Source organism: Melanotaenia boesemani, chromosome 9, assembly GCF_017639745.1.
Source record: "Melanotaenia boesemani isolate fMelBoe1 chromosome 9, fMelBoe1.pri, whole genome shotgun sequence".
Lineage (NCBI taxonomy): Eukaryota > Metazoa > Chordata > Actinopteri > Atheriniformes > Melanotaeniidae > Melanotaenia > Melanotaenia boesemani.
Genome location: NC_055690.1, coordinates 30,075,153 through 30,089,667, shown reverse-complemented (window position 1 = coordinate 30,089,667; position 14,515 = coordinate 30,075,153). Strand labels below are relative to the sequence as shown.

The 14,515-nt window shown below is 40.4% G+C and overlaps 1 protein-coding gene across 1 annotated transcript; it reads right to left on the bottom strand.

Moving 5' to 3' along the window:
• Positions 1-9,740: 9,740 nt before the first annotated feature.
• dhrs13b.2 (dehydrogenase/reductase (SDR family) member 13b.2) lies at positions 9,741-14,510 on the bottom strand. The gene is made up of 9 exons (XM_041994457.1): positions 14,382-14,510; positions 14,181-14,301; positions 13,912-14,088; positions 13,566-13,841; positions 13,156-13,485; positions 10,843-11,190; positions 10,661-10,753; positions 10,553-10,572; positions 9,741-10,455 (listed from the first exon to the last, which is right to left on the bottom strand). The coding sequence occupies exons 2-9, from the start codon at positions 14,224-14,226 to the stop codon at positions 10,441-10,443; spliced, it is 1,305 nt and encodes a 434-aa protein (XP_041850391.1). The 5' UTR covers positions 14,227-14,301; positions 14,382-14,510; the 3' UTR covers positions 9,741-10,440.
• Between the last annotated feature and the right edge of the window lie 5 nt (positions 14,511-14,515).

Genomic DNA, 14,515 nt, shown 5'->3' with positions numbered 1-14,515 from the left:
ATTTTATGTAATATTTAACTGATAATTACAACTGTGATCTTATGTAATAAAGCGAAGAAAAGCCTGCTCTCTGTTGATACAATACAGTAAAAATGGATATATTTGCGAACAAACATGGTGGTTAATCACGGCTAATTAATTATTATTAATTGTGATTAATTAATTAATTTGTAAGCTGTGATTAATCTGATTCAAAATCCGATTAAAAATTTTAATCAGGAGCTAGCAACAGGTAGGTGACGCTGCAGGGCAGGTGTTGTAGCTCATGCTGTAGGTGACGTAGTTCCGGTGAGACAGCAGATTCAAGCCAGGCAGCTCAAACATTTCATTTAATTGTGTTTCGACCAATCTAATCAAAATAATCTTTAACGTAGGGAAATAGCATCTCTTTAGGTACACTCTGGAGCACAGTGGGGAGGATTTGGCCTGCCTGACAGATTATATAGATCAGGGCTACGACAGAATCATCATGGGGAAGCCAAATCCAACAGCTACCCCCTCTACCTCATCCAAGGCCAAGAGGCAGCAAAACAAGGATTCACCAGGAACTATTTCACCACCTGGGAGCGATTCAATGGACATTTTTATTTCTATAGATAAGAAATTTAGCAGTTTGGATGCGCGTTTGAGTCTGGTGGAGATTCTCCACAAAGAAGTCCAAGTGCTAAGTAAGTTGCTGGAATTCAGCCACAAGCAGGTGGAAAGTCTGGCTGCGGTGAAACGCCGGCCTAAAATCCCTCACCAAGGGTGACGGACATCACTCCGTGGCTCTACTGACGTGTTGGTATGTGCTCTAATTTTCCCATATTTTCCCAAATTCTCAGAAACTGTTAAACAGTACATGAAGGATTTTGGTCTTTGTGACGATATATTTAGAAAACAACGACTTGCCAGAAACTTCAGCATGTGTTCTTTGCGAAGCAGGAAAAGCATCAATCTGTCCAAATTAAAACATGAAAATAAAATAACCTTGGATTCATCTCTTTCAGTGGATGAACTCCATGAAGCCCTCCAGCAAATGCCCAACAATCAAACCCCAGGTCTAGATGGTCCAGGTCCAGATGGTTATCCAGCAGAATTCTACAAAGAATTCTGGACAATGCTGGCACCCACTTTCTACAATATGATATTAGAAATAAAGGACAAACAAAAAATACCTCCAAATATGAACCTAGCTAATATTACTCTACTAGAAAAGACCCGACACTTCCACCCAGCTACCGTCCAATTTCATTAATAAATATAGATCTTAAAATAATCAGCAAAGCTCTGGCTAGAAGGATTACAAAAATAACCCCTCTAATGATACATCCTGACCAAACAGTCCCCAATAAAGGCAGACATTCCTCTACTAACACACGCAGATTAATTAACATAATAAGATTATTCTACTCTACATAGTCTGGAATCTACAGTAATTTCTTTAGATGCAGAAAAAGTATTTGACCAAACTGGAAATTTTTATTTGCAGCATTAAACAAATTTGGGTTTGGGCCATCTTTTATAGACTGGATAAAATTATTATATAACAACCCAAATGCATGTGTGAAGACCAATGATCAAACTTCTCCAAGCTTCTGTTTATAGAGAAGCACCAAGCAGGGCTGCCCGCTTTCTCCTTCCCTTTTTGCTATTTCAAATGAACCCTTAGCTGCTGCCATAAGACAAAATAAAGAGATTAAAAGAATCCATGCCAAATATATAGAACACAAGATAAGTCTTTATGCTGATGATGTATTACTTTTCCTCTAGAACTCACCAACATCTCTCCCCTAGACAATCACATTCATTGACACATTCTCATTAATATCTGACTACTCTATCAACTGGTCTAAGACTACAGTATAGTTATGTTCATTAACTGTGACCTACAAAACATACCAAATATTACAAGACAATCTGGAAACATTAGATATTTAGGCATAAACATTTCCGCCAGGTTATCAGAACTAACAAAGCTAAATTATGTCCAGCTACTTAAAACAATAGAGGATGATCTCTCACAGCAGAGGCACTTACCCATATCACTCATAGGGAGGGTTGCCACAATTAAAATGATGGTTCTACCTAAAGTCAACTGCCTGTTTTCAGCAATACCCACTAAACCATCCTCCAGCTGGTTTAAGTCATTGGACTCACATATATCTAAATTTCTATGTAAAAACAAGCCATCACGTATCAGTCTAAAAACTTTACAACAGACTAAAGACAGAGGTGGATTGGACCTACCCAACTTTAATCATAATTTCTTAGCTAACAAGCTGCTATATATCTCCAAATGGCTTAAGCCTAGAAGTCTAGATGAACCATGGTGAGATGTTGAGCAAGCATTATGCGAGGATCTAGTTATCCCTGAGCTACCGTTCATAAGCTCAGCCATTAAACCACATAAGGTGGGCCTGGGGATGGTGTCTGGGCTCTCCCGCTGTCGTCCTCCCCCTCCTTTCCTTCCCGCCTAGGCATGCGGTCGGTGGGGGTTGGGTACCTTCTGGGGTTGGTGGTGGCTCATTAGCTGCAGTCGCTGTATGGCCTGGTCATGGGTGGACAGCTGCACCCTGTGGCAACTTGCCTCTCAGTTTAAATTACACTTAAGCCTGGTACACACATAACGATATTTGGGCTCTTTTTGTCCAGATTTTGCCTCTTCCCGATCTTGGATGGTAAATCATTGTGAGGTTTCCCTGTCCAATCATCATTTGGTCTGTGATGTGTTACGAGCCGATTTGTCCCGATAATCTGCTCCGAAATAGGTCATAGCTGACAATCGGGAACATTGATAATTGTTTATTATTTCAGTGCCGATTTCTGAAGAATGTTGACGACACGTGCATTGTGACTGCGTGGATGGTGACTTTGCACAGAATGCAGCCAATCAGAGAGCAAGCTGGCTGGGGAGCAAGGAAGTAAATAAAGTCTGTGTTCATGTCATCTCCAGTTTGTTATTTTTTTCAGTTCTGGCTTTTTCTGTTAACAATAGTCTCAAGACCACCATCATTCCCTCGTCCTATATATCCCCTTCCATGCTGTGTGTTGTGTTTTTCGATTGTTACTGTTTCTTCTACGTTTTTTGCCGGTTGTTGCTATGGTTCTTTTTCTACAAACGCATGTATCACCCATGGGATAAAGTTCATTGATAACTTCAATATCTTTTGGAACTGTAAGGAGCGATTCAGACCTGATGGTGTGCATCCAAATCTAACTGGATGCAGATTACTTGGTGCACACTTGCGTCATGCTGTTGGGACGGCAAACCCAAACATGAGTGTACAGATAAGAGCGAAGGACACAGCAGAGAAGCGATCAACTGCCAGCTCTCCCCCCTCACCAGACCCTCTTCTCCACATCACCCAAGGTCTTAAAAGGATGTCTCTATCCAGGTCTGAACCCCAGCGACCACCATCTACCAAGAAATACAGGGCTCCCCCCCCTCCCCCTCCTCATCCTCCTATTAGATCATCTGTCCTGACCGAGCAGGGCATGGGAGGAGGTTCCCAGAGCAGCAGAATTCACAACAAAGATAACATGCCATGATGCGTTCAGGGTCCTTGCTGTAGTTTTGCTACTACTGACAGCTGTTCTGAGATCAAGCCTGGACCCAGTAGGATTCCTGTGTTAGTTAGTAAAATAAGGAATCGAACACGGTCAGCTTGTGGGGTGAATCGATCTAATCTGTTAACTGTACCTTGTATAACTCAGAATACAACAGAGACCAGTGTAAACTTCATAAAGCTAGCTGTACTAAATGTTAGATCTCTGTCCAACAAGTCACTGTTAGTTAATGACTTCATCATTTCTCACAGTTTAGATTTTCTTTTTCTGACAGAAACATGGTTAACAGAAGACACAAGTGCTACAGTTCTTAATGAAACAGCACCCCCTCATTTTAGTTTCATGAATAAATGTCGAAACGGGAGGAAAGGGGGAGGAGAAGCTGCCTTATTTAAAGATTCATTCCAGTGTAAAGAAATGTCATTTGGTGATTTTACTTCTTTTGAATATCTTAGTTTTATTTTAAGGGGCATTCCTAAAATCCTATTTCTAATCATCTACAGACGTCCAGGACACTGTGTAAATTTTATTGATGAATTTTCTGAATTATTGTCGGTTATCTCTACTGATTGTAACCATTTCATCTTAACTGGGGATTTTAACATTCACATAGATAACATGACGGATGGTAATGTCAAGGAATTTTGTTCCATATTGGACATGTTTGGTTTGTGGCAACATATAAAACAACCGACCCACATTCGAGGTCACATTCTGGACCTGGTTATTTCAAAGGGTGTTGATATTTCTTCTGCTGCGGTCACTGACTTGGCCTTGTCTGACCATTTTTGTATTTTGTTTGATTTACTGATCACTCAGAATGTTCAACCAACCTGCTTCTCCGTTAGGAAGAGGTACATTAATGAAAGAACAAGTGCTAAGTTTGTGGAGGCCATAGCTATGTTACCAACAACCAGTGCAGAGTCAGTTGATAGACTCCTGGATAATTTCAATCTGAAAATCTTGAATGTAATGGATGCTGTTGCACCGATAAGAATCAAGAGCAACTTGAGCAAACAGAAAACACCATGGAGAAACACCACTGTGGTTACCAGCCTAAAAAGAGAATGCAGAAAAACTGAGCGGAAATGGCGGAAAAATAAACTTCAAATTTACTATGAGCTGTACAAACAAAGCCTGCGTAACTATAACAATGAGCTGTGCAAGGCCAGAGAGCTGCATTTATCTGAAATGATTAACAGGAATGTCAACAATTCTCGCACTCTGTTTGCTATGATTGAAAAACTTACAAATCCTCCTAAACAGATAAGCCCAGAGCTCCTTTCCACTGAGAAATGCAACCAATTTGCAAACTTTTTTAGCCAAAAAATTAAAACAATTAGGCAAAATATTAATTCCACACAGTCAAACAAGAAAATTAGTCTGTGTCTAAAACCCGGAAATAATTCTGATGTCATGTCACAATTTAAAATGGTGAATTTAAAAGTCCTACAAGAAACAGTTTGGCATTTGAAATCAACAACATGCACTCTGGACATGATACCATCCGACTTTTTAAAAACAGTTTTTACCTCAGTAGAAAGTGATCTCCTACTGATAGTTAACAGCTCGCTGGCATCAGGCATTTTTCCCAAGTCACTAAAGATAGCTGCTATTAAGCCACTCCTAAAGAAAAGGACTCTAGACGCCTCTATAATGAACAACTATAGACCTGTCTCTAACCTCTCTTTTATTTCCAAGATTAGTGAAAAAGTTGTATTTCACCAGCTTCATGACTTTTTAAATGAAAGTGGAAATCTTGATAAATTTCAGTCCGGCTTCCGACCTCATCACAGCACTGAAACAGCTCTGGTCAAAGTGTTAAATGACATTAGGTTGAATACCGATTCTGGTCAAGTATCAGTCCTGGTTCTGTTGGATCTCAGTGCTGCGTTTGATACTGTAGATCACAGAATCCTGTTGCACAGGCTGGAAAACTGGGTTGGACTTTCTGGAGCGGTCCTTAACTGGTTCAGGTCCTATTTAGAAGGCCGGAGTTATTTTGTTACGATCGGCAGCTATGAATCCGAGCGAGTGGCCATGACTTGTGGAGTCCCCCAGGGGTCAGTCCTTGGACCTCTTCTGTTCAACTTGTATATGCTCCCTTTGGGTAAAATATTACAAAACTATAGCATTAGTTATCAAAGTTATGCAGATGATACACAACTTTATGTGTCTCTGTCACCAGATGACTGCAGTCCAATAGACTTATTGTGTCAGTGTCTGGAGCAAATAAACAGCTGGATGAGGGAGAATTTCCTACAATTAAATGAAGACAAAACTGAGATTATTCTGTTTGGTAGCAAAGAGAAGAGAGTCAGCATTGGTAAACACCTGGAGACTCGGGCTCTTAAAATTACCAACCAAGTTCGTAACCTGGGAGTGTTGATAGACTCAGATCTGACTTTCAGCAGCCATATCAAAGCTGTCACTAAGACAGCTTTTTACCAGCTCAGAAACATCAACAGAATTAAAAGTTTAGTCTCCCAGAAAGACCAAGAGAAACTCATCCATGCGTTCATCTCCAGTAGACTGGATTACTGTAATGGTCTTTTAACAGGACTTCCTAAAAAGAGCATTAAACATCTGCAGCTCATCCAGAACGCTGCTGCTAGAGTTTTAACCAGGACTAACAGATCTGAACACATCACACCAGTTTTGAAATCTTTACACTGGCTTCCAGTCAGTCACAGAATAGATTTTAAAACCCTTCTGATCATTTACAAATCCCAGAATGGTTTAGGCCCAGAATACATCTGTGATATGTTCAGAGAATATAAACCTAGCAGAGCTCTTAGATCCAAAGACTCTGGTCAACTAGTCCAGGCCAGAGTCCAGACTAAACATGGAGAAGCAGCATTTAGCTGTTATGCTGCAAACAAATGGAACAAACTGCCAGTGGAGATTAAACTTTCCCCAAATGTAGACATTTTTAAATCCAGGTTAAAAACTTTTCTTTTCTCATGTGCCTATGCATGAAATCTGCACGGTAACTTTTTTTTTTTTTTTTTTTTTTTTTTTTTAACTTATCTTGCTTTTAATCATTTTAATGTAATTTATTATTTTATTGTGATTATGTGTTGATTAGGTGTTGATGCCTTTTACTATTCTAAATATCTGTAATGTCTTTGTTTTATGTAAAGCACTTTGAATTGTCCTGTACATGAAATGTGCTATACAAATAAACTGCCTTGCCTTGCCTTGCCTTACATTTCAACGTTTGTCCAGCTTGGAAGACTGGATTGTAGATGAGTTGCTGGACAGCATCGTCTTGTGTTGTGTTGTTCCGTGATTACATTTCCGAGCACACCACACACAGTACAATCAAAACTGATTTTTTTTATCTTCACGTGTGAGGTCTCAACCAGATAAAAAATCTCACAAGATTAAAAAAATCGTTATGCGCGTACCAGGCTTTAGACACTAAAACACAAGAAGCACATCACACAAACAACATCTGGGGGGGCGTGCCATGTAGTGCATAGCGGGCGGGGCTACTAAGTTGGCCTCTGGGCTCTTGGGGCCCTGGACCTTTACCATATATTTACCATATATTTATACACACACACACACACAAATGTGGGCTATAGTTGTTCTAGAGCAGGGGTGGCCAACGTCGGTCCTCGAGAGCCACAATCCTGCAGGTTTTCCAAATTCCCCTGCTCCAACACACCTGACTTAAACTAATGAGTCATTGTGCAGATCCTTATAGGCTGTTGGATCCATTTAATTTGAATCAGGTGTGCTGGAGCAGGGAATTTTGGAAAACCAGCAGGATTGTGGCTCTCAAGGACCAACGTTGGCCACCACTGTTCTAGAGACTTGTTTGAATGTCTCTTTTACTTTTTAGAGAAACACCACAGTGTCGATCATTATTATAGCAGCCCATTGCATAGTACCTGTGTGCCCAACCTATCATAGGCAAGTAAATCAGGGTAATAAGAATATGCAATAGGCAATAATATGCAAGTAAATCTAGCTGGGATTGGACATTAAACACACATTGGTGAGTGCAAGTCAGCCTCTCAAACGTAGACATTACACAACAGTCTCCTTTGGCGGGTAATCTGTGGCACCTTCCGCTCACCAAACAGACAGAGGAGCCCAGGGAAAGAGAGAGGGAGAGAGAGAGAGAGAGAGAGAGACAGAGAGAGAGAGAGAGAGAGAGAGAACTCAGCCATGTCAAGGGGAGCATGTTCTCCAACAATTGCTTTATATGTGGATAAGCTGTCTGCAAGAAGCGCAGAGATTACATTCACATATTCTACTGCGTTCCAGGTGAATTTATTCTGACACAGTCATACATATCTTAATTCTGACACTTCTGTAATAACCTCACGTCTCAGCTTTCTGTAGAGACCAAAATTATACATTAACCCCTTGTAGTTGTGAAGATATACTTAATTTATTTTAGGTATGTCATTTTAGACAGGAGGCAGTGAGAAGAGGCTTTGCCAAGATGAGGTTAAACCATTTATTTCACATCTATAACAGTGAGGTAGTTCAGTTAGTTCCATCATGATGGCTATCTTATCTCCCATGAGGTTTGCAGTAGCCTTCAGATCCTGATGCATCCTCAGAGTGTGTAAGTCCCTGCAACCAAACCACTAACCACACACTTAACTACTGGATTCATAATGATGATCCACGCAGAGCTGGTGGAAAATTCCCTGCACGAGTGTGTTTCAGAGTATGTGCCCTTTGGTTTTTCTTTTCAACCATTTGCGGCTTCAGCTCTTTCCTTTTTTCTTTCTCTCGTCCTGATCCCTCTGTCCTGAGTTCAGCTCAGAGCTGACAGCGCAGCCTGTTAGATCATCTAATAATAAACAGCCAACTGTCAGGTTCTCATCTCCTGAAGTGTTGTTATGGATCTGGAACGTCACCAAGTTGTGATTTTCAACACGAAAAGCATTTGGAAAAGAAAAACACAACTAATTGCCTTCACTGATCTCACTGACAGACAATCCAAACTTACTGGCAGTTTCTTTGGTGAGGTCAGGTTGCATGAAATTTCAGCACACAATAATAAAATAAATACATAAAAAAAGATGTAGAAGCCTGAGACCATGGTGTCTGCTCTGGCTGACATCGGACTCCTATCAACCAACAGCTATGTGCAACCTGGGTTTTCATGTTGAAACATCATAGCTGAGGTGAGAGTGAGAGTGAAGTTTGATTTATACAACACTCTTCAAAACCATCATTTCAGTCAGTTCATAAAACTTGCATATGTCATTGCATAGCTATGTAGTTAGGGTACTGAATGCATTGGAGGAAAGAAAGCTGGTCCTCTTCAGAGGGCATTCCTGTGTTTGAGGTAAATGTGGCCAGAAAAACTATCCCAGTTATGTGGTGCCAATAAACAAATAAGAACTGGAAACGGAGTGGGAGGTGATTCAGATAAATCATATTGAGTTTAATGACTGTTTACTTTTAATTTTTGTTCCTTCCATCCTTCTATTTGTTTTTACATGGAAACTGAAGTGTTGGGGTGGGGCTGGGAGGGGCTCAGAGACAAGAGAGTGGTAGTATTTATGCCTGTTTATACCATCTGCTGCCCTTCATACAATTTTCTAATATCTTTATGGTGTGTTTCTGATGTGATGATGAGCAGATGCTTGTTTACACACATTCTTGCAGGGGACATAGAGACTCTTAAGCAAAATGGATAGCTGGAGCCAGGCGAAGAGGAAAATCCATGGTTACCCATGGTGTTTTGTACAGTTCTGTTTGTTGTGTTGAGAGGACAACACAGTAACAGGCTGGCTCCATGGATATCTTTATCTGTAAGCTGAGCTCTGCCAGCTGCCTCTTGATGAAGGTCTTAAACTGAGGAAACATTAGATCTTCAAGTATTATGCAAATACAGTCATACAAATTATACTCATAAGTGTGTGTATACATATAAATGTGGCCATAGAAGTGATTGGAACACCTGATTTAAATTGTTTAGTTGTTTTGTTAAATTGTTTAGATAAGTGAGTGAATACTTTTGTCAATAAAATGTATATATATATACATACATATATAGTTTAAGAAATGTAAAATCTTTCGTAACAAATTACATTAAATATATTCAAGGAAAAAACAGCCGCATATCATTTTTTTTGCTGACATTAGTGAGAGTATCTGCAAGTATTGAATAACAGTTCATATTCACACAGGACTGAAAAAAAAGAGACAAGCAAAAGAACATTATTATGTAAAAGCAAATTTTATTTGTGTGCAAAATCTAATTTCTTTCAAGAAATACAAATTTCAGATCAGCCTGTTTTTGTACACCAAAACAGTTTCTTTTCATTTATATTATTTTCCTAAACAGATTGACTTGTTTTCACATTTATCTATCCATTAATAGGTGTGTTTCACCCTTTATTTTTCATTCATTCATTGGTTCTCTTCAGTAATATTAAATAATCTCATGTAGATTAGCTCTTTTGTTTTTAACCTCAGCTAATGATGGATTAAATATAAAAAAACGCCCAAAATACACAAAAATCAACACATGTGTATCTGTTAGGTCAAACATTTTAAAGCATAGTGAGGCAGATTCTTTCAATTATTTGACATTTTTAAATTAAGTTTGCTTGTTTTTAATTTTTTTACACAACTCTTCCACCTGTAGATCACCTGTGCAGGTGCAGCAGGAGTATAACTCTGAGGCACCACATGGGGTCAAAACTACCACAAGGGTGGTTTAAACTGGGATGGTTGCATTGTTGTACGAGATGTTCGTTGTTTACTTCATCATCCAGTTTTTTAGCAACTCAAGTTTCACAGAAACCCAAAATCACCTAAAGACTAAAATCAAACGTGCAACTTTCTTAAATAAAAAAACTGACGGAGCAACAGTCTGTCATCGCTGCTGGGTTCTTCTCACACTGCAGAGGCTCAGTACGGTTTCTTCTGCTCAGGACAGACAAAAACACACAGATGAAAACACACTTATTTACATAATAACATGCATTGATAAAAAAAAGAGATTTCTTTAACATCAGGTTACCTCAATCCACTTCTTTCTTGCTGTAGAGACAATAAATGAGAGTTAATCTTCTGAACAGCAACACCTCATAAGTCCATCAGAACTAATTTTTGCTAAAAATGACCTCACCTGAGTGCAGATATTGCAGCATCACAGCCAGAACCACCAACAGAAAGACGAAGACTAAGCCTACAGAGAGGGTGAACACCCAGCTGCTCGGCTCTGCAGAGAAAACACAGGAGCTGTAAACCTCTGCTGCCACCAGGTGGTTAGTCACAGTACTGCACTGAGACCAGACAACCTCCTCATACCTTCAACACTGAGGATGAAGCTCTTCCTGATGGGCATCCTCAGAGACTGATGGGAGACGCTGCAGGTGAACTGCCTTCCTGAAGCTCTGAGTGAAGCCTGGAGGTAGAAAAAGGCCGACACAGTGTAGGTGGAGTCCTGGTTGTGTTTGTGGCTGGACAGCAGGATGTTTTGCAGTGCCTTTGGGAGAGGAGCGCCGACCCGCTTATTGGACACTGCCGGGTCCTGCTCATACCAAACTATCTCCACATCCAAGGGATAGTAGCCGTCTGCCTCACAAACCACCTTCTGCTCACCGCCGTCCTGTAGCGTCAAGACAGGTCCGACGTTGATGGAGACACGAGGGGGCTCTGAGGTGGAGAGAGGAGCTTTAACTGTATGTATGAAATGGTAAATATTCAAGTTCGAAACACAAAAGAATAATAATTAGGTAAAGTTTAGGTAAGAATAGTGGTCTTCATAGAGGCTTCTCAGTAAAATGAGAATTATCCGAGGCTGTTAGAAATTACCAACAATAGCTGCTGGACCTACATTTATTTTATATTTTTAAATGGAAGAAAATGAATTCATGACATAATTAAATGAGCATGAACAGGAGAAAATAAAAGCCTGAGACATGAACACTTTGAATTTAAGTCAGTAAAGAATAAATAATTATTATTGGTGGAGCTGTTGGGACCAAAATTGACAGAAAGTGTTGGCTTGTTTAGAGAGAAATGAAATCCGCCTGTTTAACACTCTAATAACCAATTTTGTTTAGTTTTCTTAAGTTTAAAGTTAGATTAACAAACTCTTACTCTTTCTCATAACATTTAACTTTTATTAGCAAATATTGACAATATTGTTGACTAGTTAGGTTACGGTAATACACTTTTCTTTGAGTTATGAGTTCCTCACAAAATTCTGTTTTTTACCATTTGTGAATAAAACAGACATTTTTTTTCCAATTCAGTGGTCCTCTTTGTTTTTCATCATTGTCCTTCCTGCTGGTTTACCCACTTTAAATCAGTTTGTAAAACCAAATCAAGATGAAAAGTTTTAAATAAACATAGTTAATCTAAAGAAATGTTTTTTTTAAGAATCAGCAGAAAACGTGAGTTTGTCGTGAGTTTGTTTTTGAGCAACCCCCTATGATGGAAATCCTGAAGCATTGCAAAGCATGCTGTAAATGATGATGGTGACATGAATGGCTCTTAGTTATCGTACAATCGTGACTAAACTGTGAAAATTCAGTGTCGTGTATTCTGATCCTCTCTGAAAACTTGTGTCCAATGTGTCCAGTGCAGTTTCGCCGACATTGATTACTCCTAAAGAACATTTCTCACCATCTGTGCTGCAATATTTTGAGCGATAATAAATAATTTCAACAGAAAAAGGTCCCAGACAGCAGATATGTTTGGGCTGAATCCAGGCTACTTTTGGCACTTATGGCTCAGTTACAGCAAGTCTCATGTGGGCCACATGTGGTCCAGATGTTTGTTGTATTAGGGCCAGAAGTGGTCCTATGGGTTGATATATCGCAACAGGCAAGAGGTGTGTATAAAGGCATAAATATGACAGAGAAACTGAAGAGAAACTGAAACTACAACCAAGCTGTATTTGGCAGCATATCAAACTGTATAATTTTTAAATATTTTCCAACTACATGGCAGGAAAATAAAAAATAAATGAGGCTGAAAAAAAAAAAAAAGTTTGGGGTCACTGAGAAACTGAGAAAAAGTTAGAGCACCGTAGATTTAAACTGAGGTGTGAGAATATACCATTTAAACATGTTAAAAGTCATATGTCGAAGGCAATAAGCCAGGGGTGTCAAACTCTGGTCCTCGAGGGCCAGTATCCTGCAGGTTTTCATTGTTTCCCTGACCTAACACACCTGACTGAAATTAATAGGTTGTTGTGAACATATTGATAAGATCCATTTGATTTTATTCAGGTGTGGTGGAGCAAGGAAATAACTAAAACCTGCAGGATAGCGGCCCTTGAGGACAGGAGTTCAACACCCTTGCAATAAGCAGTCAACAGTCTGGCTGAGTGTTTCCACTGCAGAGCTGTAACACACCAGTAATCATCTCAAAAACAGAGATCCAGACAGAAAGTGTGTCAAATGTAAAAATGCTCAAGAAACAAAACATCATGAGGTCCATCTGAAGGGTTACAAAGCTTGGGATGCAGCGACATCTAGTGGCGCAAACTAAAACTGCAGCCAGCTGGGATTTTTACTCGTGTGTATGAAAGCTGGACCATAAAATCAACTGAAACTGTCCTTATTTAATATCAGACAGAAAAAAAATTTTTTATACCAAAGTCTGACTTACCTTCAATCTGCAGATTAATGTCTAGACTTGTAAAAAGTGGAATCACGGACAGAGAGCATATGTAGGTTCCTTCACTGCTCATCTTGGTGAAAGGGAGGGTGTAGGAGGCATCTCCTCCCGCGAGGGCCTTCAGTCCAACCCCGGACCCCTGAGTCTGCCCAGATCGGCTGGTGTGGCTGAAGAGTTTGGTCCTTTCTCCGCGGTGCTGCCAGTGCCACTCCACGGTGATGTTCGGTCCTCTGTGGTCAACGTCAAACTGGCAGTGGAGCTTCTGCTGTGACCTCAGGCCAGCTTTCACCGATGGAGTCTGTGTTTTGATTGCCATGGCAACTACAGCACATAGATACAGATGTAGATATTAGGACAGGAATTCTCCAGTGAATCAGCACATATCATCCTGCTGAGGTTACCTGTTGTAGTGAGGATCTCTCTGTCAGCGATAGCAGGCCAGCTGCGGTAGTCCTGCTGTCCCGGTGGAGGTTGGTCTGTTGGTTGTCTGAGGAAACCGGTGACGGTGAAAAGGCCTTTGCTGTGTTTGAGAGTGGCGCTGTACCACCGGTTGTACCCCTGCGCCCCTTGGGCTGGCCATCGGACATGGATGCCCTCTGTACTGTACCTACGCAGCACACACTCCAGCTCTTCTGCCTCCACCCCCTCAAGATGCTTCCGCAGGTCCAATTTGGACCCTAGAATAAGATAACAATGAAGTAAACCTGTTTTTTTCAGTCGCTCCTCCTGTAGGGTGTAGAAACTGACCTGTGATCAGGAAAGTGATGGCTTGTGGATTAACAGGAGCGTCTCCTTTCTGACCAAACTGCAGCATAGCCTCTCTGTGGTCAAGGTCGGTCTGAATGTGTCCTTCACTGTTCATAGACACATGCTCATCAGTGAACTGACAGGGCAGCCATGGTATCTGATTGATGCCCTGCACACCTGAGTCAAACACAGAGTCAGCTCACTCACCTGCAGACCAAACACGAACTCCAAAATCACAATTATTAACAACAATTAAATCACAAGCTTACCTGTACACAGATAAAAGCAAATAAGGATCTTAAGCAGGGGTCCCATGTTGATTGTTCTTGCGTGAATTCCTTGATTCTTCTTGTTTGAGCAGCAGAGTCGTTTAGGATACTTTCACTTTCACTTTAGAGGAAAAGAAAATTAGTTTTGCCTTTTGCCCACATGAAGTGACAAACATATTCTGCGTCATTGTAATACATTACCAAATATCCCACACATGTAACACATTACAGCAGTGGTACAACTTGTTTTCTTGCTGCAGCTTCCACAACAAACAGCGGTTAAAGCGAAGTCAACATGAGTTTGCTTTGACACCGTCACTGAGCTGTAGTACCGA

Bases quoted from the DNA above. Each gene is read 5' to 3' on its own strand.
- dhrs13b.2 (XM_041994457.1), bottom strand. From the start codon at position 14,226: ATGGGACCCCTGCTTAAGATCCTTATTTGCTTTTATCTGTGTACAG. The intron at 14,089-14,180 runs GTAAGCTTGTGA...TGTTTGACTCAG, and splicing joins TTGCTTTTATCTGTGTACAG to GTGTGCAGGGCATCAATCAG. The intron at 10,573-10,660 runs GTGAGGTCATTT...TTGTCTCTACAG, and splicing joins GCTGCAATATCTGCACTCAG to CAAGAAAGAAGTGGATTGAG.